We start from the raw sequence: 27,984 nt of genomic DNA, 5'->3' as shown, positions 1-27,984 counted from the left end.
CATCTAGTGGTACATCAAATAAATATGTAATGGCCAAAATATTAAATATACTTGTTAAATACAATCTCTGCCTTGTTTGAATGAATACATAGGCCTACTACGCTACTGTATTTTAACATTGGGCTTCATGATGATACTTGGAGAGTTAAGTGTTTTTGACAACCGCTCCTCTATGTGACGGTTTTTGATTGCTTGAAACTTTTATTAGTAGGTTGCACAGTGAAGTACATATTCCGTACAATTGACCACTAAATGGTAACACCCCAATAAGTGTTTCAACTTCTTTAAGTCGGGGTCCACGTAAATCAATTCCTGGTAACGGGACGCTGTTTTTAAGGATGCTGGGTAAATGCTGGGTAAAGCTTCTCTATATAACAGGCTGCTGTTTTTAAGGAGCTACAGAAAAAGCACTAGTCAAAGATCCTCCATATGAAAGGAGCACTCGGCTCTTCTTAACACGGGTGATAAAAGACAAAGTGTCAATTTTGCCAAACAGACAATCTGGTTTATTATTACCATTCCACTCCATCCACCACAGATATTACAGAGCATATTGACAAGTTATTGAGCTTTTATATATATACAGTAAATGTATCCATATATATATAATAGCAGCTGTTCCCCCCCACTAATACGGGAAAGCGTCACAAATGTACAAGGTCATCATTTTGGTGTGAAGAGCGATGCCTTCAAGGTGTTGTTTCGCTGAGGTTGGCTGTTAAGATTTGGTAGGTACTATAAATAGCATGTACATCATGTTGCCATGACAACAGAAGATATAATTAGAAGAGCAGGGACCGTCTACTGTATAAAAATGTACAGTGGCTTTATTGACATACATTCCATAGCTGTTGTTGTTGTTGTGAAACAGCTGCAAAATAGGAGGCACACCCAGTATTGCACTTCATTAAAAGTTCTGGCTCCAAACACAAACCCAGAATGATCAAAGAAAGTGAGAAGTAGCAATACAGCTCATGTTTGGAATAGTATTATATATACATAAGATTACAGACACTATTTTTCCTTCCAAACAATAACAGTCTTTTTTTTACCCCCAATTGTGTGTTTTTTTGTTTTTGTCTATTTACGATGCACTTGACAGCTGAGAATACTGTACAAGGTTACCAAAAGTATTTACGTACAACAATAAATGTAAGATAATTAGGAAGCTGCAAATACGGCCTGTTTTTTTTTTTCTGGGACAAACGTATTGAAATGTGGTTGATGAGGAGCTGTGTAAGGTTTCTAGAACAAGGCGGCCGCATGCAAGCACGCCACAGCTTCCTCTTCTTCTTTTGAAATACATCATTGCTTGATTTTTCAGGTTACGCAGCATCCCAAAGTCTGGATTACTGGAGCGCACACCTGAGGACTCCGGGCTGGCCTCGGAACCTGGACCCGTTCATCCCCAGAAGTGGGTTGGTGTTAGGGTGCGCAGGACGCCGCCGAGCTTCACGCGCTGAGCTTCCAGCAGCTCGCCAGCTAGCCAGAGATCACAGTGGAGAAAAAAAGAGTTGGCCAAGACGGACGGTCTTGGGGTGTTTTAGAAGGTGTGGGCGTTCCTGCACACCCCGCAGCCCAGAGCAAACTCCTCCCCGGTTGGCGGGTGGACCACATGGAGAGGACATTCTGGGCCCTCCAGCTGCTTGCCTTTGGGACCTGGCAGGGGAGAAGGAAGGAGGCGAGTTAGTTAGACGAGCTAAGCTACTTAATGACATGCGTAAAAATAATGCATAGATATATGAGATAGATACAACAGAAACATTTTATTCAAGAAAAAACATCAAGCTTTGTTTTACAGGCGACAACACAAAACTATTGTCAGTGTTTTTATATATAATTAATTAATGTTCCCAACTGTGGACACTCCTGCTCTAAAATCTAATATTCTTCCATAGATTCTGAATTTTTGCCCAGAAGAGGAAGGACTAATCTGTTCCAGCGTTAAACTGTGGCTATTCTGTAATTGTTGTTTTATTACTTATTTACACATGGTGTGCTTGTTTAGTGAGACATATACACTATATTGACTAAAGTATTTGGCCACCTGCCTTGACTCACATATGAACTTGAAGTGCCATTCCATTCCTAACCCATAGGGTTCAATATGACCTTTTGCAGCTAGTACAGCTTCAACTCTTCTGGGAAGGCTGTCCACAAGGTTGCAGAGTGTGTTTATAGGAATGTGTCACCATTCTTCCAAAAGTGCATTGGTGAGGTCTCACACTGATGTTGGTGGAGAAGGCCTGGCTCTCAGTCTCCCTTCTAATTCATCCCAAAGGTGTTCAGGTCAGGACTCTGTGCAGGCCAGTCAAGATCATCCACACTGGACTCTGTCATCCATGTCTTTATGGACCTTGCTTTGTGCACTGGTGCACAGTCATGTTGGAAGAGGAAGGGGCCCGCTCTAAACTGTTCCCACAAGGTTGGGAGCATGGAATTGTCCAAAATGTTTTGGTATCCTAGAGCATTCAAAGTTCCTTTCACTGGAACTAAGGGGCCAAGCCCAACTCCTGAAAAACAACTCCACACCATAATTCCTCCTCTACCAAATTTCACACTGGGCACCATGCAGTCCGAAATGTAGCGTTCTCCTGGCAACCTCCAAACCCAGACTGCTCCATCAGATGTAAAAGTGTGATTCATCAGTCCAGAGAAGGCGTCTCCACTGCTCTAGAGTCCAGTGGTGATGTCCTTTACACCACTGCATCCCACACTTTTCATTGGACTTGGTGATGTATGGCTTAGATGCAGCTGCTCAGCCATGGAAACCCATTCCATGAAGCTCTCTGCGTACTGTACGTGGGCTAATTGGAAGGTGACATGAAGTTTGGAGCTGTGTAGCAAGTGACTGTGCAGAAATTCTTTGCACTATGCTGACCTCTCTGGCAGTTTACCTGGCCTACCACTTTGCACTATGCTGACCTCTCTGTCACTTTACCTGGCCTACCACTTTGCACTATGCTGACCTCTCTGTCACTTTACCTGGCCTACCACTTTGCACTATGCTGACCTCTCTGGCAGTTTACCTGGCCTACCACTTTGCACTATGCTGACCTCTCTGGCAGTTTACCTGGCCTACCACTTGGTGGCTGACTTGCTGTTGTTCCCAAACTCTTCACTTTTATTATAATAAAGTTGACTTTATTGGAATATTCAGGAGTGAGGAAATTTCAGGACTGGATTTGTTGCACAGGTGGCATCCTGTGACAGTTCCACGCTGGAAATCACTGAGAGCGGCCCACTCTTTCACACATGTTTGCATGCCTAAGTGCTTGATTTGATACACCTGTGATTAGTGATTAGGACACCTCATCATTTGGCCAAATACTTTTGCGATATAGTGTATGTATCATTTATTTATGATTATTTATTACTCATTTTAAGTTGTTCATTCCATTTGACTTGCTGCAACCACATCTTGCTGCAACCACATCATTTCTCCCATGTGGGCAAGAAACAAGTCTGTCCTAATTGTTGCGTGACACGACACGAGTCATCCTGCACACGCACTGATGGAGAGTGAAGTCGAGCAGGGCTAGCCAATGAGCTAAAAGCCATGTTTAAATGTACTGTACCAGAGCCACACGAGCTGCCATCAGATACACATGTACAGTAAGTGTACAATGACATGAATCCAAAACAATAAAAAATGATCTTATTTTCAATAACAAAGGCAACAAAGGTGCAATGCCACACCTCCTTTTTAAATCGCTGTTAATATTACAACTTAAAAAGTTTGTTCTTTAAATCAGTGGTACCCAAACACCGGTCCGGTGACCGGTACCGGTCTGTGACGCATTTGCTACCGGGCCGCACAGAAACATTAATCAATTTATAAACTACCGCATTTTCTCCGACTTAACACACCAATAAACTTGTTAATAGATGTATATTACAACTCTTTTGTTATAGTACATTAATAAACACACCAATAAGATTGTTAGTAGATGTACATTACAACTCTTTGTTATAGTACATTAATAAACACAAAGATTGTTAATAGATGTACATTACAACTCTTTGTTATAGTACATTAATAAACACAAAGATTGTTAATAGATGTATATTACAACTTCTTTGTTATAGTACATTAATAAACACACCAATAAGATTGTTAATAGATGTATATTACAACTTCTTTGTTATAGTACATTAATAAACACAAAGATTGTTGATAGATGTACATTACAACTTCTTTGTTATAGTACATTAATAAACACACTAATAAGATTGTTAATAGATGTATATTACAACTCCTTTGTTATAGTACATTAATAAACACACTAATAAGATTGTTAATAGATGTACATTACAACTCCTTTATATTACAACTTCTGCTTTATAGTGAGTTAATTTTTCATGCTCATTTGTTTGCTGTTTTTATCTGCCACACGAGGAAAGCTGGTCCGTGAAAATAATGCAAACATTAAAGCGGTCCCTGGTGGGAAAGAAGTCTGCTTTAAATGACGAAGGTCTAGTCCGATAGTGACTTATTCTGCATGTGTGCCTCAAGCAAGCTAAATGTACCTTGTTGCTGTTCAGGTGTAAAAAGAAGTTAAGCAATAAAAGTTTAGTCCTGATATGAGACGACGGCATGAAGCAAAGGTGATTAGCGTCCAGCGCCTCATTTTGCTAGTGTAAAAAGAAGTCAACAGTAATATTATTCAAACAGAAAACAGCCTTGCCTTTGCTGTGAAGGCAGCGTGGAACAGGTTTATGTCGACAACCTGTTTATGTTGACTCACTCATCTGTTCTTTTGAATACTAAAAAGGACGTACACGGTCGACTGCTTTTGTCCATTGAAAAATAAATAATCGTCCTCCATTCTTCGAACGTCAAAATGTTGACTTGTAGGACCTCTGGAAGAAGTAGAGGCTGCAGCTGTACTCCTTAGCAAGAAGAGTTACCTGCAGGACAATGTGGCAGCTCCTCCTTGGGTACGCTGGTCATCCTCTGGAAGTCGTCATGGCAGGCGTTGCAGAAGTGTGTGGTGCCGAAGCAGAAGAACACGGCCACGGAGCAGCAGTAGCGACATTTGTACTCTAAGAAGTCTGTGCCGTGCTTGGAACACATCTGGTGAGAGGACAGTGCTGACACATTAGCATGGACACATCTGGTGAGAGGACAGTGCTGACACATTAGCATGGACACATCTGGTGAGAGGACAGTGCTGACACATTAGCATGGACACATGTGGTGAGAGGACAGTGCTGACACATTAGCATGGACACATGTGGTGAGAGGACAGTGCTGACACATTAGCATGGACACATCTGGTGAGAGGACAGTGCTGACACATTAGCATGGACACATCTGGTGAGAGGACAGTGCTGACACATTAGCATGGACACATCTGGTGAGAGGACAGTGCTGACACATTAGCATGGACACATGTGGTGAGAGGACAGTGCTGACACATTAGCATGGACACATGTGGTGAGAGGACAGTGCTGACACATTAGCATGGACACATCTGGTGAGAGGACAGTGCTGACACATTAGCATGGACACATCTGGTGAGAGGACAGTGCTGACACATTAGCATGGACACATGTGGTGGGAGGACAGTGCTGATACATTAGCATGGACACATGTGGTGAGAGGACAGTGCTGACACATTAGCATGGACACATCTGGTGAGAGGACAGTGCTGACACATTAGCATGGACACATGTGGTGAGAGGACAGTGCTGACACATTAGCATGGACACATCTGGTGAGAGGACAGTGCTGACACATTAGCATGGACACATCTGGTGAGAGGACAGTGCTGACACATTAGCATGGACACATCTGGTGAGAGGACAGTGCTGACACATTAGCATGGACACATCTGGTGAGAGGACAGTGCTGACACATTAGCATGGACACATCTGGTGAGAGGACAGTGCTGACACATTAGCATGGACACATCTGGTGAGAGGACAGTGCTGACACATTAGCATGGACACATCTGGTGAGAGGACAGTGCTGACACATTAGCATGGACACATCTGGTGAGAGGAAAGTGCTGACACATTAGCATGGACACATGTGGTGAGAGGACAGTGCTGACACATTAGCATGGACACATCTGGTGAGAGGACAGTGCTGACACATTAGCATGGACACATCTGGTGAGAGGACAGTGCTGACACATTAGCATGGACACATCTGGTGAGAGGACAGTGCTGACACATTAGCATGGACACATGTGGTGAGAGGACAGTGCTGACACATTAGCATGGACACATGTGGTGAGAGGACAGTGCTGACACATTAGCATGGACACATCTGGTGAGAGGACAGTGCTGACACATTAGCATGGACACATCTGGTGAGAGGACAGTGCTGACACATTAGCATGGACACATGTGGTGGGAGGACAGTGCTGATACATTAGCATGGACACATGTGGTGAGAGGACAGTGCTGACACATTAGCATGGACACATCTGGTGAGAGGACAGTGCTGACACATTAGCATGGACACATCTGGTGAGAGGACAGTGCTGACACATTAGCATGGACACATGTGGTGAGAGGACAGTGCTGACACATTAGCATGGACACATCTGGTGAGAGGACAGTGCTGACACATTAGCATGGACACATCTGGTGAGAGGACAGTGCTGACACATTAGCATGGACACATCTGGTGAGAGGACAGTGCTGACACATTAGCATGGACACATGTGGTGGGAGGACAGTGCTGATACATTAGCATGGACACATGTGGTGAGAGGACAGTGCTGACACATTAGCATGGACACATGTGGTGAGAGGACAGTGCTGACACATTAGCATGGACACATGTGGTGAGAGGACAGTGCTGACACATTAGCATGGACACATCTGGTGAGAGGACAGTGCTGACACATTAGCATGGACACATTTCAACAAAACTGCAAACAATATTCTATCGCAGACCTGGGCATTCTGTGGCCCGCGGGCCGCATCCGGCCCTTTGTGCGTCCCTGTCCGGCCCGCGTCAGGCCAATTATAAATTACAAAATACATTTTAAAAAGTATCTATGTCGAGTGTGCAATACAACGGTGCTGCTTTTGTTTTGAAAATCGTTATTTGTATTACTTCCGTGTGGACGTATGCGCGTGCGTGATTGTGAGTGAATGTGAACAGCTGCAATCCCAAATTACAAAATAAAGTTGAAAAAACATCTATGTCGTGCGCGCAATACAACTGTGCTGCTTTTATTTTGAAAAGTATTATTTATGGGCGTGTGTCCGTGTGTAACCTGCGAGTGAAGGTGCACATGCAGCGACAAGTGATGCACGGTTTACACCCGAGACGCTAAAAAGAGAAAAGTTGATGAGGAATGGCGTGTTTTCAACAAGACATGGACTGCCAAGCAACGTTCCCTCTAAGGTGCGTGCCTGCGCAATTGCGCACTGCTCAAGCGTCCGCTGCGCACAGCAAATATATGCCGCGCACCAAATCAAATCCCATCTGAATTCTAAACAAAATAAACGTATTTATTCTGTGTAATTTTGCAATGGAACTTTGAGTGACAGTGACAACAAGCGGCCCTAACGGTGTTCGTCAACACCGTTCAATTATTGTAACGTCTATCGAGATGCTTCGAGGTCAGGAATTATATCGATCACTTTATTGAGCAAAACTGTTTATATTCGGACATAACCACACCAAAAACATGAATAAAACACTTCTATCTGGAAAAACTAGTCATTTTCTGCCGTACAAACCAGGCCAAAACCAGGGGGAAGAAATTTGGCGTGACACAGCACAACACAACACAACACAACAGAAGAAGAAGAAAAAAATAAAAAGATGGCAGCAAACGTGGTACGCGACAAACTAAAAAAGGGAATACTAAAGACCAGGGAAAAAAATAACAATAATAGTCAACACTTTCTTAATGGAAATGACAATAATATTATAATAATGATAAATAATATTATCACGCATTAATATCTCTTAGCCTCTAATGCGTGGCCAAGAGATATTCATGCGTGGCACACATTAATATCTCTGCTGCATTGGATCAGTCTCCTTCCTTTAACAGGCAAAAGCTTTCTAACCTCACTAATGCCTTGCATCATCTATATTAGATATATAACAACGGGTGGGTGGTGGGCGGTTGTGGTTTTGATAAAATGTTAGTTCGGGTGGATGGCGGGTGGATGACGACTTTTGTGATGCGGTTGCGGATGAAATAATTGCCTATCCGCGCATCTCTAACACACATATATATATATACACATATATATATATATATATATATACACATATATATATATTTGTAATATTGACAATCTAGGTATTGTCATAGAAATGTTGTGCAAATATGTATGTGTACCATAAATGGTCTCGTGAACACGTGTCTGGGAAAATCCCATGCTGCCTTTGTTGTTGTGGTTTTTGGTTTACTTTTCAGTTTACGTGAGGACACGAGCACTGTGATCGCACGCACACGCATCTACTTCGTCAGCGCGGTGGTTGCAGGTGTCGTCTGACCCACCTGAGCCCTGGAGACATCTGAGCATGCTCCACAAATCAACTCGCTGGGGTCGTAGTCATCGCCTTGTCCCGCCTCTGCGTCACAGCGGGCCTCCCCCCCGAAATAAGCCTTCAAAAATAAACCAGCCGTTATCCACCAACGCTGCAATAAATACTAGGCACAGTGGTATGCGTGGTACCTTTTTGCACTTGTAGCAGACGTAGTACGCGTATCTGTTCATGGCGAAACCTGCGGGGTCGTTATGGAAGCGCGCGCCTGGCGTGGTGATGGCCTCGCTCTTATGCAGACCCTCGTACTCTAATCTCATCAGCGCCTTCCTCCTCACGTCCTCGTAGAGCTCCTTGATGGGGTCCAGTAGGTCTTTGATCACAGAGTGGTTGATTTTATTCTGTAGGGGGACAAACAAATGTCACCAACTCACAGGATTCTCATTAGATGTTGCAAGTTATTTGTTCATCATTTTCTAACAGTAGAGCAGGTTTAGGATAGGATAGACAGGTTTAGGATAGGATAGACAGGTTTAGGATAGGATAGACTTTCGTTTATCACAAAATGGGGGAAATGACGTTGCTGCAGTGCAGGTTTTGACATACAGAAGCAGAAGTCAAATGTAATGATAACCAAAAAAACTGTAATAAATACTACATGAGAGTGAAAAGTGGATAAATACAGTCAACCATGACAGGTAACCTCACCTTGCATATTGGACACAACATGAAGCCAAAAGTGATTCTGGGCCCGAGCCAGCGGTTCTCCAGAACACGACGGGTGCACTGAAGATGGAACACATGAGTGCAGTCCAGCTGGGAATAATAATAATAACAAAAAAAAGATATATCATGAGAAACTAATGTAAGCATGTATTATTTGCTGTGATTCCCGCAGTGAGCTGACCTGTACTGCGGGGGCAGCAGAGAGCGCCTCGGTGAAGCAGATCATGCACATGTCGTCAGCGTCTTGTTTCAAGCAGCCCGTGTTCTTGTCGCAGCCGTGCAGACACGGCAGGCAGGAATCCTCGTTCTTCACGCCGCCGCATTGGTGTCCGCATGGGTGGGTCTTACTGCACGCCAGTTTGGAGTATTCCTGAGAGGAGGCCATGGGGAAGGATGTCATTGCACTTCAAACAAAGTTATACATGCAGAAAAACATGCTAAAATATATATAAAATATATTTGATTTAATATCATATATAATTAGGGATGTCCGATAATGGCTTTTTGCCGATATCCGATATTCCGATATTGTCCAACTCTTTAATTACCGATACCGATATCAACCGATACCGATATCAACCGATATATGCAGTCGTGGAATCAACACATTATTATGCCTAATTTGGACAACCAGGTATGGTGAAGATAAGGTACTTTTTAAAAAAAATTATAAAATAAAATAAGATAAATAAATTAAAAACATTTTCTTGAATAAAAAAGAAAGTAAAACAATATAAAATCAGTTACATAGAAACTAGTAATTAATGAAAATTAGTAAAATGAAGTGTTAAAGGTTAGTACTATTAGTGGAGCAGCAGCACGCACAATCATGTGTGCTTACGGACTGTATCCCTTGCAGACTGTATTGATATATATTGATATATAATGTAGGAAGCAGAATATTAATAACAGAAAGAAACAACCCTTTTGTGTGAATGAGTGTAAATGGGAGAGGGATGTTTTTTGGCTTGGTGCACTAATTGTAAGTGTATCTTGTGTTTTTTATGTGGATTTAATAAAAAAAACAAAAAAACAATACCGATAATAAAAAAAACGATACCGATAATTTCCGATATTACATTTTAACGCATATATCGTCCGATAATATCGGCAGGCCGATATTATCGGACATCTCTATATATAATAGTACACATACAATATGTAGCATATTATCAAATGCATTGTTAATTTGTCAAATAGCCTCTGAGCTGCAAAAAGTAAACTCTTAGCAAGATGAAATATCTGAACTAGGTAAAAAAAAAATGTTTTTTTGACAAATATGTTTTTTTTTATTATGTTAAATCATTTTGTTTATCTTAAATAATATGTACCTAAATCTGTGATATTGCCACCGAGACCCACATATAAGACAACTCTGAATATAAAACAAGATCCCTTTTGTATGACCTGTCAATTTTTTTTTTTTCCACAAACAAAAAATATGTTGTTTTATTATGTTGTTTTTAGCAAATGGTAGACCCCAAATACAATATATATGTATATATATATATATATTTTTTTTAGATAAAAAACACAACAGTCTTATTTGGGTCAATGCGGTAAAAATGGTACAACATTTCGACTCGAATATAAAAACAAATTGGGGTTTGGACTGTACACGCAAACGAGGGGCGCCAATCAAATGATACCTAAATGAGCTAGAGACACACACACACACACACACACACACACACACACACACACACACACACACACACACACACACACACACACACACACACACACACACACACACACACACACCAGTGAGTTACTTATCATTAGAAAAAAGTGTCTCATTGGTTGTTATCAAACAACAGAAGTTTATAATGTTAAGATAAAGATGATTGATGAAGCAGATCAAAAAACTGTTGAGCAGCTAAGAAATATCATTTTAGTGTAATTAGCTACCGTACGTTTCACTGATATTTATTCATTCATACCTTTAATATTTGTCTTTAAAGATATTTTGTCAAAAATGTGTTTCCTTAAGTCTTGGTGAATAACGTAACCTTCCTTAGGTTTCACTTCTTGCAGAATAAAGACAGTTGAGGTTACCTGACAATCGAGGTCCGAGCAGACGCTTCCCACCGCCGACAGCTCGGTTCCATTCCTTGTTCCGCAGAACCTGCACGCGTCCGAGCTGCTGGATGTGGGCTTACCTAGCAAAACATGTCGGACAAGGTGACTCGGGGAGAATGTTGGCTGTGTGTTGCGTTGCACACCTCTTACCTGTGTGCTCCCTAAACTCCACCATGGCCTTCATTGTTTTGGAGTCGGCCAGAGCCATGAGCCAGAAGAGCTTGGTCCTACCGCAGCCTTCATGGAGGTCCACCTTGATGGCCTCCTCTTCCTCTTTAAACACCTGACAACCACCACATCACAATCATTTAGCACGGCACACTTGGGGTGTCCTGATACAATTCCGATATTGGAGACTTGATAATCAACATACATTTACTATATTCTAGTGTGGAATGTTAGAAAAGGTTTGATCATGTGAAATTACTCCAACGGTAGGTATGAAAATCTTTAACAGATTTATTATCAACTGGGTGTACCCCGCCTTCCGGCCGAATGCAGCAGAGATAGGCTCCAGCACCCCCCGCGACCCCAAACGGGACAAGCTGTAGAAAATGGCTGGATGGATGTCTGGAATGTACTTATGCTGTCTTTAATTTAAAGTTGTAGGTGACACCTAGTGGCCACGATAGTTCCCTATCATACAAAACCAACTTTTATTACCTTTTGGCAACTTTTTTTGTGTACAGCATTTGGGAGACCCATTAGTCCAGAAAATTTGAAATCAGACCATGGAGGAATTGCGGAGATATTTATAAAACAATCTTGCCTTCTTCCAAACTTGCTTTCCAGACTTTGGTGGCGTATTTTGGTTATGTCAGCAGATAGCTCCATATATGGTAGAGGTTTACGCGAGTCTGCCATTTTTATTCAGTTGCAGTAAATTGGTTCCTTCTTTTTATCTATCCTCTTGTTGTGGGGCAGACTGGCCTGTACATGCACATGCATGCTAAAAACCTCTGCTGTTGCCTTTTCCAATAAAAAAAGTAGCGTACTTATATCTGTCAGTGGACTTGATATGGAAGCGCTAAAAAGTACAAGATGGCTGACGGAGTGGCACAGTTGAAGTGGGCTTGGCCTGGAGGAGGTAAGTAAGAGTGCCCACAAAACGGCGCATCCTGAAGAGAGTGTCAGAAAGCGGCTTAAAGATGGTCTGTGAAATTAAATCTATGCAAAATTTTGCCCAAAGAGCCACCATTACATGTTATGTCCACCACAAGGAAGTGTTTTAAATATAGGAAAACAAAATAATACAACACTAAAATTGGTCCCAGTGGGTGAATGTGAATGTCAATCAATCAAAGTTTACTTATATAACCCTAAATCACGAGTGTCTCAAAGGGCTGCACAAGCCACGACGACGCCGCTTGTGAATGTTGTCTATCTATGTTGGCCCTACAATGAGGTGGCAACTTGACCAGAGTGTACCCTGCTTTCTGCCCAAATGCAGCTGGGGTAGGCTCAGCCCACCTCCCCCGCCACCCCAGAAGGGACAAGCGGTAGAACGTGGATGGATGGAAGGTCAGGCTGAATACAAAAATAAATACTACCGGTAATCAAATATACTGCAGAAGAAGGCATTAATAAAAACTAATGAAAATACATTTACATACAATTTCACAGTGCTAGATTCAATAATAAATAACAACAGTATTATATATCCCTTTAAAAAACTAAAGTGCAAATGAAAATACAGCGTCACCACTTTAGTCATAATGAAACTTCTCTAGGACTTTTGCTCCAGACTTGTTTAATATTGCCATTACTGCCACAAGTAGTGGAAAAGTGTATTACAAGTGAGTACTGTTGCGGCCCACACGGACCACGGCTGAGAAACACATTTTTTGGGGGCCCTAAGACACTTACCCCTAAGGGTAATAAACACTGCTCTAAACCTTTCAAAGTCTGCACTGATGTAGGTGAATAAACAGTAGCCTAATGGAACTCTGAAACCTGGAAGTGTCTGTAGGTCACGTGATCGCAACCCAGCAATATGACCCCTTCACGCTCACCATGCAGCTGATGTGGACACGTTTGTTACCGGATACTTTCTAATACACTTTTTCTGCTTTGGAGACTTTTCCTGTGTTAGTAAAATGCAACTATATTTATTTGATACTTGTTTATAATGACAAATGTCATAATTTAGACAGCAATATTGTTAAATTAGGGACACTTATTATTAGGGGTGTGGGAAAAAATAGATTCAAATTCGAATCGCGATTCTCACGTTGTGCGATTCAGAATCGATTCTCATTTTTTAAAAATGTATTTATTTTTATTTTTATTTATTTATATATTTTTTCATTTTTTAAATTTTTTTATTTTAATTAATCAATCCAACAAAACAATACACAGCAATACCATAACAATGCAATCCAATTCCAAAAGCAAAGCCGAGCCAGCAACACTCAGAAGTGCAACAAACAGAGCAATTGAGAGGAGACACAAACACCACACACAACAATTGAGAGGAGACACAAACACCACACACAACAATTGAGAGGAGACACAAACACCACACACAACAATTGAGAGGAGACACAAACACCACACACAACAATTGAGAGGAGACACAAACACCACACACAACAATTGAGAGGAGACACAAACACCACACACAACAATTGAGAGGAGACACAAACACCACACACAACAATTGAGAGGAGACACAAACACCACACACAACAATTGAGAGGAGACACAAACACCACACACAACAATTGAGAGGAGACACAAACACCACACACAACAATTGAGAGGAGACACAAACACCACACACAACAATTGAGAGGAGACACAAACACCACACACAACAATTGAGAGGAGACACAAACACCACACACAACAATTGAGAGGAGACACAAACACCACACACAACAATTGAGAGGAGACACAAACACCACACACAACAAACCAAAAGTAGTGAAACAAAAATGAATATTATCAACAACAGTATCAATATTAGTTACAATTTCAACATAGCAGTGATTAAAAATCCCTCATTGACATTATCATTAGACATTTATAAAAAAGAACAATAGTGTGACAGTGGCTTACACTTGCATCACATCTCATAAGCTTGACAACACACTGTGTCCAATATTTTCACAAAGATAAAATAAGTCATATTTTTGGTTCATTTAATAGTTCAAACAAATGTACATTATTGCAATCAGTTGATAAAACATTGTCCTTTACAATTATAAAAGCTTTACTACTCTGCTTGCATGTCAGCAGACTGGGGTAGATCCTGCTGAAATCTATGTATTCCATCAATAGACAATCCTTTTCAATCGGGAAAATATCCTTTTTGAATCGAGAATCGTGTTGAAACGAAAAAAATCGATTTTGAATCGAATCGTGACCCCGAGAATCGATATTGAATCGAATCGTGGGACACCCAAATATTCACAGCCCTACTTTTTATGTCTAGGTTGTGTCCTTAACTGTTGTGTAGCTGCTCGTAGCCTATAGCTAACCATGTTTACCTTTTGTAAATGACTTCACTAAAATACAAGAAAATACCAACTTTGTGTGCTAACTAGAGGACATTTAAATGTTAGCTGGCTGTCCAGCTCTGCACAAGTAAACACGCTGCAGGACTGCTTGTATCGGAGCGCTTATATGAGAGATTTTTAGATGTACTCCGATACTTGGTTGTTTGCTGATATTGGATCAGAACCGCTGAACACCAACTCTTCAATTCAAGAACACCTACAAACTGTAAATTGCCGACCTGTCTCTGGTGAGAGCGTGTGCGTCGGTGCAGGTGGAGAAAGCGGTCGCAGTCAGTGCAAAGGTTGCCACACATGTTGCAGAGGATGATGGCTGCTGTCTCGCCGTCGTCGTGGTTGTCACACATGGGCTGTGGAACAAGAAGAAAAACAGGTTCTTGCAATGATGGGTAGGTTCCTCCCATTTAATTGGTGTGATAAACCCCACATAACATGATAAAATGACAAAATGTCATATTTTTGTCAACTTTTACCCCATTTATGGATGTTGGAACGATTCGATTCGGTTGAGAAATATGGGATATATAGTTTTGTATATTGCCCATTCATTTTGAATAGGGGGAAATTCCTGGTAATTTCAGGTAATTAGGGAAAGTTTGGAACCGAGAAACAGGCTGGCTTGAATGTCCAGGAAGAGCGGAGTGTGTGGATGGTGGAACGGTTCAATTCGGATAAGAAATGTAGGATATTCAGTAGATTGTCTAATGCCCATTCATTGTCAATGGGGAGAAAATTCCGGGAAAACTGGAACTTTTGGGAAAACATGTTTTGTGTTTGATATATCGAAGAAGTAGTGTGGGTGGATGGTTAAAAAGTTGAAATTGGGTTTAAAAATGGCGCAACATTTTGAAAATATAGGGGATTGTAGAACTATGAATATGTCCATTCAATTTCAATGGGAATTTCCTGGAAGTTTGGGAATTTTGAGAAAACCAGGAATTTTTGAAAATATTGATATTAGCACAATTGTCCTAGATGATATAATTGGGTTGGTGATGGAACTTTTGGAATCAGTTGGAAAATGTTGACGTAGTAACAGTTTGAATTGAGAATGGGTATTTCGGAATTCCTGGAATTTCGGGAAAACCTGGAATTTGAAAAAAAAAAAAATAGGAGGGTTCGTTGTCCCAACTAAGAGGAATGGTCAAAAACGGTTGAAAAATGTGGACTGTGGAATCTTTCCAGGAAGAGGTGAAAATAGAACTTTGGAAAAGAGGGAATTCTAGGAATTTCTGGAATTATTCAAAGTTGGAAAATGGTAGTTTGATTGTCCAAGGTGAGAGGAGTGTGTGGATGGTGGAACGGTTCCAATCGGTTGAGAGATGTGGGAATTGTTTGAAAAACGGCCCATTCATTTTGAATGGGCAAAATGTCCCGGAAAACCGGTAATTCTGGGTAATCTGCAATGTTTTTTGAAAATGTTTTGAGGAGCTGACGATTCCCAGTCAAGCCGAATGTTTTGATACTTGAACGGTTCCGATGCGATAAAAACTGTGAGCTGTGGAGCGCGCCAAACTTTTGCGGCGGAATAATAATAAATAGATGATTTTTTTGGGGGTGTTGTGCATTCACACAACAAACTCATCTCACCATTTGCTTCTGCTGGCCATCTTTGCCCATCCAGCGACCAGAGGACAGCCTGTCCACATGGTCTTGGTCCAGCACACACAGGGAAGCTAACGCCAACCACAGCTGGCACAGACAAAAAAGAAAATAGCGACTGCTAATAAGCTAAGAAGCTTCTAGACAGGTCAAGTAAGCGGCTTCATGGCATACCCTTGTGGTAGCGATGCAGCGTACTGGCGAGCGATGCTCCTCCTCCATTTTGGTGAGCGCTATGATAGTCTCGGCAATTGCGTTTTTGGTGACCCGTGACCACGCGTCTGAAAGGTGACCCTGTAAACAAAATGGGAACCGTTACAAGTGTGGTGGAGATTTGAGAATGATTAGACAGGAAGTAGCTTACTCCTGCCATGTCTTTGACCAGTTTGATGATGATCTCCGCAATCTGAGGAGGAGTCGAGCCTTTCATCCACCAGTGGCTCTCCCCCCGCCGGATGTAGCTGGAGTTGAAGATCATGGGGAGGGTGACGGTGGTGACACCTTTGCCCGCAGCCGTACCGGCCGTGCCCAAGATGGTGGTGCCTTTGGCCTTCAGCTGCACGGTGAGGGCTTTGGCGATGCAGCCCAGGAACATGTCCAGGATGCAGAGCTTGTTCCAGTCGCCCTTCTCCGTGGAGTGGATGATGTCGCTGATGTCCGCCGGCGGCAGGGACTTCACGCCGATGATGCTGGCCAGTCGCACTGGCGTCACCTCGGGAAGGACGCGACGGAGCAACGACGTCACCTGGAATAGGGCGCAAACAAGCAGTCAGAATGATGTGACAATACAGTACATCCCCCCCAAAATACAAAACATTGGATGGAAGTGTATTGTACCATAACCTCGCAGGTGTTGGCATCTCATCCTGCCAGGTGGTGGTGTCAAACTATACCTGCTTTAGGAACTAAAGATATTTGACGATATATGTATATATCTAGGTTAATATGGCATCAGTGACACCCCACCCGGAGAATTACCAACAGATCCGCCATCAGGCTAGCATTTTATCACCTGAACACAACCCGTCACTGTTCAGGGCAAATAGCAGACAGCGTGTGTGGCGTCGTGTGGGAGAGCAGTTTGCTGATGTCAACGTTGCAAGTGGAGTAGCCCCGGGTGGGGGTGGGGTTTTGGTTCGGGGAGGCGTACGTTATGGACAACGAATGCAAGAGCATTTTATTGATGGCATTTTGAATGCACATAAATACCGTGACGAGATCCTGAGTACCATTGTTGTGCCATTCACCCAAAAGCATCACCTCATGTTGCAGCGTGACAATGCACGGCCCCATGTTGCAAGGATCTGTACACAATTGCTGGAAGCTGAAAACATCCCAGTTCTTGCATGGCCAGCATACTCAACGGATCCATTGAGCATGTTTGGGATGCTGTGGATTGGCGGATACGACAGTATGTTCCAGCTTCTGCCAATATCCAGTAACTTGGCACAGCCAATATCCAGTAACTTGGCACAACCATTGAAGAGGAGTTGACCAACATTCCACAGGCCACAATCAACAACCTGATCAACTCAATGCCAAGGAGATATGTTGCACTGCGTGAGGCAAATGGTAGTTGCACTAGATACCGACTGCTTATCGGACCCCCCAGGCCCCCAGTAAAGCAAAACTGCACATTTCAAGGTGGCTTTTTATTATGGGCAGCCTAATGCACACCAGTGCAATTATCATGCTCTTTAATCAGCCTCTTGATATGCCACACCTGTGAGGTGAGATGGATTATCTTGGCACAGAAGAAGCGCTCACTAACACAGATTTAGACAGATTTATGAACAATATTTGAGAGGAATAGGTCTTTTGTGTATATAGTAAAAGTTTTAGATCTTTGAGTTCAACTCATGAAAAATGGGAGCAAAAACAAAAGTGTTGCGTTTATATTTTTGTTCACTATATATATATACATATATATATATACATATATGTATATATGTGTGTGTACATAGATATATAAAGTGTATATATATATATATATTTTTTTTTCATCAGCTCCTCCTTTGTGATTTCTAATAGTTTGTGAGGGCAACAAAGGGACTTATTTGTGTGTGCGCGTGTTGGCAAAGCAACTCACACAGATGACAACAGATTGTTGTTGTTTTGTCTTGTTAATAAAGACAAAGTTGATCCATCACCCTGTTGTTACAGTATGTCTGTTTGATATACAGTACTGCATGGCACTTTATATTGTGTTCAAAGTGTACACACCTTCACTTAAATATAAACCCTTATTAATATTTACATTGTTTCTTATGGAGACATTTTCTTCACTATACAAAGTTTTACATTTACAAACCCTGTTTGAGAGCCAGTTAAGGTCATAAATCGAGTTTCCACTGTGATTAGAAGGTCATAAACAGTTGTTTTAATGATCTAGCTATGAAAATATTTGATTTATATGTTAATCTTTGCGGAAATTAATTTACCAAATTCGTATCCCCAAAAGCAATTGACACTAAAACGAGGGTTTACTGTTACTTTTGACAATTGTCACCTAGCACAGTAGAAATACCGAAGGACTGAAAAGAAGCCATGAAAGTTGCATTAATACTAAGTAGTTGCCCACCTGTCGCTGCACTCGCGGGGAGGCCGTGTGCAGCAGCGAGAACAGGTCCTGCATGAGCGTGAGCTGTTGGGCGAGGTACTGGCGGCCCACGTTGGAGCCGCTCAGCGCCAGGACCATGGAGAGCAGCTCAAAGCAGTAGGCGTCCGAGGAGGCGTCGTCGTCGCTGGGCTGCGAGTTGGCGTTCTCTTTGCTGGAGATGGCGTGCTCCCACTCCTCCCGGACGCGCGTGGCCTCCATGCGGATGGCCTGGACGATGTGCGCGCACACCTGGAGAAAAAAAAAAGACAGGGTAATGTATTTTTCATCCAGAGGAAACTTGATCATGCTGATTTTTTTCAAGCTGACCTGTTTCTGCAGGTTGGTGAGTTTGCTCCTGCTGAAAATGATGCCGACCATGTGCTCTTTGAGGTCTGCGTCTGACGGCACCTTTTAAAGAACACATTTCAATCAAGTTAGGTGGCTTTACTAAATTCAGAAGTATGTGGCACAACTTCTCAGTGCAGACCTTCTCCTCTCCTTCTGGAGACGAAAGCAGGTTTTTCTCTTCCTGCTCTGGGGTGGGCTCTGCATCTCCGCAGATTAGCTTCCCGAAAACCTAAGTGTCCACAATAGACATCTTAGTGCCACAAGCCTGACTGTGCCGGTGCCAGAGCATCTAAAACCAAGGAAGACCAACCTGCGAAGTGATGAGGCGAAACACGCGCAGCGTTTCAGCCTCACAGTTCCTCTGCTGGGCCATGCTGGCTGAGATCTGACCCACAATCTTGATGCTGTCGCCCTCCTTCCAGCCCAGCACCTTCACTTGGCGCACCCTCAACGTGTTCTCCGGTCCTTTCAGCTCCACCTTGATCACATAGTGATCGCCGCCCGGGAGCTCACTCGTCACCCAGCCCATGTGACGGGAGTCGAGGTCAACCTGGGACGAAAAGAGTTTATGTTCAGGATTCTCGCTGTGATTGAAGACGGGTAAAAAAAAGAAAAGAAAAAAAGATGGGTAAATAGCGGACATCCCTTTTCTGACACCACTTGACGTAAAAGTCGGACCGCAAGTCTATCGGGTTGAAAACTTGTACAATTACCACATGTTGGTTAACGTCCTACCTGACCCAAATAACTGACAAACAGGTTGACAGTCACAGTAATCCCACTTCTGACACCATTTATCACATATGTTTAAGTAGTAGTAGTAATACCCTCAATCTATTAGATTGAAAAACATATTTTTACTTTGACCATGGCCGCAGATGCTAACATCCCACTTCTGACACCACTGAAAGTTTATTGTGTATACACATTTTTTATTATTATTATTAATAAAAACAACATTAAATAACACAAAAATACATTGTCTAAATAAAGACCTCCTCTTCCAACATTTGAGTTAATGACTCAACTCACCTGTTTAATCCTGCAAAGGTCTTCCATAGCCTTTCCGCACAGGAATGTCACAGATGTCACTTTGTTCTGCGGTGGGCAGAAGACAAATAATGACCCCATGTCCCTTGAACACACCGTTGTGTTTGTTTTGCTGCTGTTTTTCCCTTACCCCGATGTCTCTGGAGTTGTCTACATGAACAGACACGTTGGAGGCGTTGATGCCTTTCACACAGCTGATGGTGATGCTCTTGGTCTTGTTCTTGTCCTCGTCTCCGGACTCCCAAAAGGTCTCCGTGGAACCGTCCGTGAGGCTGCCAATCATAGCGGGACGGCTGGACGTCTTCATGTCCACCACGCTGGTCAGGTCCTTCAGGCAGGTCACCAGGCACATGTCCTAGCGGTGAAGACGCATCAAGTTAGAGAATGTTGTCAGCACCAAGAATATTTCTGCTGCAGTATATTCTTGCCTGGCTGATGGCTTCATAGCCTGACTGAACGCTGATGTTGAAGCTTTCCTCGCTGTCTCCATCATCAGACTTGGACAGTATGTTGTTGATGTGGTGGAAAACATTGCTCTGGTGCAGGAATTGATGATCCGACTGCTTGAACTTGAGACTCCAGCACCTAGGACAGCGAGAAACAAGATGCTATCACAACCTGTCAGGCGTGAAAAATAGCTCAAAGAATAGGTGACGGTACCTCAGCGCCATCTGCTGGAGCGAGCTTCCACTAGGAAGTGACATCATAAGGTCAGAGATGGTCTGCAGGAGGCGGTGGAAGGTGTGAGGGAGCGGGTGAGCTGCCTCCCCGGCGATGACGATGTCGGACAGAGGGTGCTCGCACACGCCGAGGACTCGTTCCTGTGACAAGACACACAACAAGTAACAATAGTCAACACCTAAAAAATTAAGACAGTATTTTCAACAAACTATCACCTGTTCAAGGTTCTCTTTGTTTCCCTTGTTCTCCTCGTCTTCCTCGTCCTCGGGTTCAAAAGGAGACGGCGTGAGAGAGGCTACAAAATGCCACAGGATGTCATGCAGGGAAGTGGTCTGGATCACGTTGCACAGCAGCCAATTGAAAGCCTGACGGCGACACAGAGGACAAAATAAACACGGGTGCATTAAAGTTCAAAGTTAAAGCACCACTTATAGTCACACACACACACATTAGGTGTGGTGAAATTAACCTCTGCATTTGACCCATCCCCTTGTTCACCCCCTGGGAGGTGAGGGGAGCAGTGAGCAGCAGCGGTGGCCGCGCTCGGGAATCATTTTGGTGAGGCAGGTAATGGGTCCCATTTTTATAGTCTTTGGTATGACTCACGACCTACCGATCTCAGGGCGGACACTCTAACCACAAGGCCACTGAGCAGGTTTGATAAAGGAAAAGACCTGCATTTTTTAACAAGGATGTTGACACCAATAAGAACCAATGTTGTAATAGTCGTAAGGAGAAAAAAAGGAGTTGTGAAAGTGTATGGCAAGTAGGGATGTGTACCGAATATAGTGCTTTTTTGACATTGACCAAATCCTGCTGGTCCTTCCAGGCACCGATTCACATAAAATATAAGGGTGCCATAATTCACTACCTACGTCATACCCAGTTTCCAACGAAGCCAGCTCTCTGCACTTCGGAACTTAGCGATCACTACAGCAGCACTGAGAGCGGAGTCAGCCAAACTACCTCTAGGTAAAGTTGAAATTGACTCAAAAAACGCTTGAATGTAATCTCAGGACGTTCAATCGATCGCAACAGGACTGCTTTGGTTTGTCTTGGAAGACGTTTTGCCGCTGAAGACAAACCAAGCAGTCCAGTTGCGATCGATTGAACGTCCTGAGATGACAACGACCTGGATGAATGACAACCTTCATAGACATGCTCCAATGGAAGTAAAGTAAAGCTCCATTCTTCAAAAAATGCACCAGCTTGTTGCTAATATACATTGGCTTGGCTTTAGACATGTTACTATAAGCATTAGCAGTTTTACATGGCAATTTTAACACCTACAAATGTGTTCATGAAAACTACAACTAAGATGCATGTTACAATCAAAGAGCTGGTGCTTATTAAGTACAATAAGTACAATTTTTACGACGCAACAAAACACAAAAAACACACCATAAACTATACACTACTGTCATCAGTAGACTCATGGACTTGCAACTGTATTTAAAACAAATAAAACAAGATATAACAACTGGACAGCAGTTATAATCAGCCTTTTTTTAAATTACATTTTATTATCACAAAGAACTAATAGCTATCAACACACACAAAAGTACAGAAAATTGGTACCGTTGAGTACTGGTATCGATTCCCAGGTACTGTATCAGTAATGTATCAGTTCAAATGTGAACGGAACCCATCTCTAACGGCAAGTCTAACCAACACACACCAACAGTTGAATAGCAGCATTTTAACATGGCAATGAATTGAATAGACGTGTTATTAGTAGAGCATCAAAGAGTCCAAATAGAACTTTGTGTCAACGCTGGAGCTAATGCAAGTTGATTAACTGACATTGATAGGCATACCTACCATTGATTGGCAAGTTTGAACTGATATACAGTATATCTATAATACCTGGGATTTATATAGCGCTTTTCTAAGTACCCAAAGTCGCTTTACATGTTAAAAACCCATCATTCATTCACACCTGGTGGTGGTAAGCTACTTTGGTAGCCACAGCTGCCCTGGGGTAGACTGACGGAAGCGTGGCTGCCAATTTGCGCCTACGGCCCCTCCGACCACCACCTATCATGCATTCAACATTCATTCACCGGTGTGAGCGGCACCGGGGGCAAGGGTGAAGTGTCCTGCCCAAGGACACAACAGCATGGTATGGTAAGAGGCAGGGAGCGAACCTGCAACCCTCAGGTTTCTGACACGGGCGCTCTACCCACTACGCCATGCCGCCCCTATCAAGTTTTGGCAATGGATGTTATAATAGCTGCGAGTGATCCAAAATATTCTTCCAGTGACACATGCTGCTCTATTTCAAATAACTGCTTTACCTCCATGGCAAACACCCGGCAGGCAGACTTCCTAAGCGCATGCCTCATGGCCACCTCCAGGCCTTCCAGGTCGTGATGCTGGATGACAAACGCCAAAACGGGCCACTGAAAGTTCCTCTCCCCTTTGCTGAGGGAGCCGTGAGCGGAGATCAACCTGGACAGCTCCGGAGACGGGTGGCGCAACAGTGATGAGCCCACCTCTGGACAGAAGACAGGCTCATTATGCGCTGAAATTCCTCGCAAACGTGCAATGGAGAAAGTTGAATACCCGCATCACCGCTGTGGACGCGGCGTCTTGGCACGGCTTTGACTCTGGCCGGAGAAGGCGAGTGCTGCTTGTCATACTCGGAGGCGACGACCGAGTAAGACCTTTGGAAAACCGTGCGCTTGGCTGTATCGCTGTCTGTGATGGGGCTGGTCTCCAGACTAAAAGGGGACAGATAACATGTAATTACACAATGACAACCAATTTAATTGGGAGTTACAACAGAAGTATAAGATGTACGGTATCAACAGGAATATCAGACAATGTTGTTTGATGTCATCAATTACCAATATCTTAAAACTAGCATCCCAATTCCATGTTAGCAAACAACCCTTGACACACTTTTTTATCTGTAGGTCTCTATGTTGCCTGGTTACTGGGGGGTGTGTGTGTGTGTGTGTGTGTGTGTGTGTGTGTGTGTGTGTGTGTGTGTGTGTGTGTGTGTGTGTGTGTGTGTGTGTGTGTGAGTGACAGGAAGAATAGCTCCAACTTGTTTTCTTAGGAAAAATACAGTACCATCATTAATTCAGGTCAGTACAGTAGTTGAGCCTATAGATGTCCTACCTGGGTGGCATCGATTTCATGTTGCTCTCCGGCTCCTCAAACACATTAGGACAGGCGTCCGGGGTGACCGAGATGTAAGGCGCGGGAACAGACGTGGACCTCAAATACCGCATCTCATCTTGGAAGAGATTGTCATCATGGTAGGCGCCAAAGTTCTCTGTGTGTTGCCTCGAGGAACAGATGGGAGATACTCAAATATAGCTTGGTTTTATCCATAACTGCATCTGGATTAGAATGTTAGCGGTACCTGGCGAGTGTCTGCAGGTAGAGGCAGCTCATTTTATTGGGAAGCTCAGCAGACACGCCCTCCTTCAGGCTGGGTAGCAGCTGGGAGTGCAATGGCCGGGGAGGGTGGTGGCACAGCATGTTGGGTTCGGCAGCGCTGCTGAGGGACAGCAGGAACAAGGCGTTTGCCCGGATGACCTGGTGGGCCTCCATCGTGGGCAGGGCCCTCGGGGTCTTCACCTGCAAAGGCTTCTTCCTTGACTGCTTCACCTGGCAAGTAACAGAGATCAGGACTGATCATGTTAGACAGGCTTTGTTTTTGGAAGAGCACCAGACCAAAAGACAATGGACACAGAAAATGCAGGAATAAGAGGTAGACGTATAAACTACCTTCTCCCTGGCTGCAGTCTGCTTCTCCCTCAGGTATTTCTCCCGGCAGCGATCACACACGAGGTACCAAGTGCTGCCCCCTATACCTCCGTCTCCGCAGTTGCCAGCCCAGCCGCCACAGAAGTGACCGATGCTGTTGTACCCTTGGCCTCCAGCGTAGCGGCCACAGCCTAAATGACAAAGGAGGACGATGTTAACCCTTTAATGTTACTCCTTGGATGCTAACAACAGGTCTTCATACCTGGATGAGCCTGTCTCATGTGGTAGGTGACAGGGTAAGGATGAGATTCCCCGCACAGCTCGCAGATGGTGTCCTTCTCCGGCCCACCCATGGCAAGCTGCGCCATCTCTCCGAAGAGATTCCCCCTGGGCCGCACCTCCGCCTTTTCCCGTTTCTTCTTCTCCTTCTTGGACTTCTTACCGTCCTTCTCGTGCTCCTTCTTCTTGAGGATGGCGCTGGAGCCCGGGCTGGGGAAGATCATGTTCTGGGTGGCGGCCTTGATGGTGGCCAAGGAGATGTCCTCCCAGAATGCCACCAAATGCTGCAACGTAAGTGGCAGGATGGACTTTGCCCTCATGGACGGATGGGAAGTCATTTCGTAGGAGACGGCGTCCGCTTTGCCGTCCTCGCACTTTTCCGGCAGTGGCGGCTCCTTCAGCATAGACAGCACCTTGTTTTTGTTGATGCTGCCCATTTTGGAGATGTCAGGGCCGTGCGGGGCGATGTTAAACATGTTAAGCGCGGAGGAAATCTCCAAAGAGTGGCGGTTCTTGAGCTTGCTCTCCTTCTCCTCGGCGCCCTGCCCTCCGAGGGAGCTGCGTATTGGCGCGTGTTCTTTGGTCAGGTCCGGGTTGAACTTGAGGAAGGACGAGCAGGCCATGGCGTCATGGACAATACCTTCATGCCACAAGAAAGCAGCGAATACCGCCCGTGCGCATTCGGCCACTGACGGTGACATAGCCTGCTTGGCGGGCTCGCTGATCCTCTGCGTGGTCTCGCCTTTAAAAAGAGGACCCGATTTGTCCTTCTTTGGACGTGCATGCCTACTGGAGGTTTTGCGGCCCATCTTGGGCGAAGATCGGCTCTCCAGTTCCTCCTTCACTGGTGCTTTGCCGATGCTGAAGTGCACCTTGCAGGAGGCCTCCTCGCCATCCTGGATATCCAGGTTTTCGTCATTTCCGTCATCATTGGAGAGTAGAGCGCTTGAGGAACACACCTCAACTACTTCGCTGTGCAGGTTTTCTTGGGTCACATGTGGGGAAGGAATACGGTTTTCCACATTACCGATCACGCCTTGATTTGGGTCTTTCGGAGATAGTTTTGGTTTAGGGGAGGTGGACCGGCCCCTCAATGGCTCTGTAAGAGGGATCTTCTTCTTTCTAAGCGTGTCTGGGTCCAGAGTGTACGAATCGGACTTAGATCTCTCTCTGGGTGGTTCAAGCCGGGCTTTAGATGAGGGGCTAACCTTTGGTGGGAGGTTCTTGTCGTATGAAGAGGAGTTCTGGGTGGAGGTGCTGGAAGGACTGGACCTCCCCGATGAGGACGTTCCTTTTTGTTTCGGAGAGGACGAGCGAGACCCAGCGTTGGGCGACTCGGCCCGATGTCCCGACGTTCTTACGTCTGACTTCAAGGCCTGGAGAGTGTTGTGATTAGGCGAGTGAGAGCGGCTGTGAGAGTCAGAGCGCAGTTTGGCCGTATCGGACCGCAGGATGAGGGCGTCGCCGGCCGAGAGCGGCCCCTCGCCAGTCTTGGATCGACCGTGTTCGGACGTGCGGCCCCCTCGACTCTCCTGTTTGGGTGAACGGTTCTCCTGGCGGTGTTTAGAGGCCGGGGACATGGAGCGCGCACCGGACATCAGGTTCCCTCGCTCACCTGGATGTCAATAATTAGTACGTCAAAACACAAAACACCACAGGAAAGAGTACACATTTAAAGGGGACATATGATGCGCATTCTCAGACTTTACAGGCTATTTTATGGCATTTACTAAACTATGCAGTACTTGTGCATGAGTAAAATGTACCTTGGGCTTTGATTTTCAGGTGCATTTTGGGAGTTTGTACTTGTGCATGAGCAATCACATCACTGGCTTTGACTTTATTTACTACTTACTACTACTTTATTTTCTTTAAATATTTGCATATATTTCTATTCTAAGTGGCGGTTATCCTCATTAATAATTGTTGAGTTAAATATATGACGCCATTAAGTTTCAATTGTGCATGTGCTTGGAGGATTTATCAGAATAAAATGGCAGCTCTACAAGCGTCAGCTTTGAATTTGTGCATCATTGTGAATCCTTCCCGTTATTTCTCTAATGCACCAATGGTTATCATTAATAAGTGGCAAGAGGAAGGATCACATGACTTATATGACAGTCAATGTGCTCGCGCATGAGCAAACAGACATTAGGCTTTGACTTTGTGGGTTATTTTTTAATCTTTCTGTTTATTTCTATTATGCATGGGTTCAATTCCCGGCTTGAGCCTTTGTGGATGCTCAGTGCTGGTCCCAAGCCTGGATAACTGGGATTAATTTGGTAAATTGTTAGGAAGGGTATCCATCCGGGATAAAAACAGTAAGCTAAAGAAATACGTGCAATTACATTGCTGTGGCAACCCCTAAGGAGGAGTAAAAAAATAATGCAGGTTGGCAGTTTACACTAATAAAAAATAAAATAAAAACTCCTGCACCAGTGCACCATATATATATGTATATATATACACACATTATATATATACATACATTTACAGTATATAATATATATAAACATGTGTATTATATACATATATACACATGCATACACACATATATGCACACTATATATACAGTACAAACATATATACAGTATATATTTATATATATACTGTATATATGTCTATATATACTTTATATATGTCTATATATACTATAGACCTATAGTATATACAGTATATATACACATACATACATTATATATACACAAATACAGTATACATACACATATACAGTATATATACACATGGATACATACAAATAAATAGACATATATACATACATACATACATACATACATACATATATACAGTCGTGATCAAAAGTTTACATACACTTGTAAAGACCATAATGTCATGACTCTTTATTTTTTGTGATAGAGTGATTGGAGCACATACATAAGGTGAGGCCT

General features: G+C 43.6%; 1 protein-coding gene across 17 annotated transcripts in view; it reads right to left on the bottom strand.

Moving 5' to 3' along the window:
* Window positions 1–492: 492 nt before the first annotated feature.
* The window catches only part of mycbp2 (MYC binding protein 2), a 121,317-nt gene continuing 93,825 nt past the window's right edge, over window positions 493–27,984 (bottom strand). For all 17 annotated transcript variants that reach the window (XM_062061754.1, XM_062061760.1, XM_062061764.1 and 14 more), the window contains 27 exons: window positions 25,059–26,690; window positions 24,818–24,987; window positions 24,450–24,697; window positions 24,203–24,370; window positions 23,642–23,799; window positions 23,374–23,573; window positions 21,292–21,441; window positions 21,056–21,216; window positions 20,824–20,980; window positions 20,526–20,750; window positions 20,378–20,443; window positions 19,656–19,895; window positions 19,485–19,574; window positions 19,325–19,405; window positions 18,980–19,246; window positions 16,763–17,143; window positions 16,573–16,692; window positions 16,387–16,488; window positions 15,018–15,146; window positions 11,429–11,561; window positions 11,255–11,358; window positions 9,378–9,566; window positions 9,179–9,286; window positions 8,662–8,871; window positions 8,484–8,591; window positions 4,912–5,077; window positions 493–1,659 (listed from right to left, as the gene is read on the bottom strand). In XM_062061754.1, coding sequence (XP_061917738.1) covers window positions 1,544–1,659; window positions 4,912–5,077; window positions 8,484–8,591; window positions 8,662–8,871; window positions 9,179–9,286; window positions 9,378–9,566; window positions 11,255–11,358; window positions 11,429–11,561; window positions 15,018–15,146; window positions 16,387–16,488; window positions 16,573–16,692; window positions 16,763–17,143; window positions 18,980–19,246; window positions 19,325–19,405; window positions 19,485–19,574; window positions 19,656–19,895; window positions 20,378–20,443; window positions 20,526–20,750; window positions 20,824–20,980; window positions 21,056–21,216; window positions 21,292–21,441; window positions 23,374–23,573; window positions 23,642–23,799; window positions 24,203–24,370; window positions 24,450–24,697; window positions 24,818–24,987; window positions 25,059–26,690 — 5,879 coding nt within the window. In that variant the 3' untranslated portion in view covers window positions 493–1,543. The remainder of the gene's footprint in view (window positions 1,660–4,911; window positions 5,078–8,483; window positions 8,592–8,661; window positions 8,872–9,178; window positions 9,287–9,377; window positions 9,567–11,254; window positions 11,359–11,428; window positions 11,562–15,017; window positions 15,147–16,386; window positions 16,489–16,572; window positions 16,693–16,762; window positions 17,144–18,979; window positions 19,247–19,324; window positions 19,406–19,484; window positions 19,575–19,655; window positions 19,896–20,377; window positions 20,444–20,525; window positions 20,751–20,823; window positions 20,981–21,055; window positions 21,217–21,291; window positions 21,442–23,373; window positions 23,574–23,641; window positions 23,800–24,202; window positions 24,371–24,449; window positions 24,698–24,817; window positions 24,988–25,058; window positions 26,691–27,984) is intronic.

This window comes from Entelurus aequoreus, linkage group LG10 (genome assembly GCF_033978785.1).
Source record: "Entelurus aequoreus isolate RoL-2023_Sb linkage group LG10, RoL_Eaeq_v1.1, whole genome shotgun sequence".
Lineage (NCBI taxonomy): Eukaryota > Metazoa > Chordata > Actinopteri > Syngnathiformes > Syngnathidae > Entelurus > Entelurus aequoreus.
The sequence above is the reverse complement of the archived record's forward strand: the minus strand, read 5'-3'. Positions and strand labels throughout refer to the sequence as shown.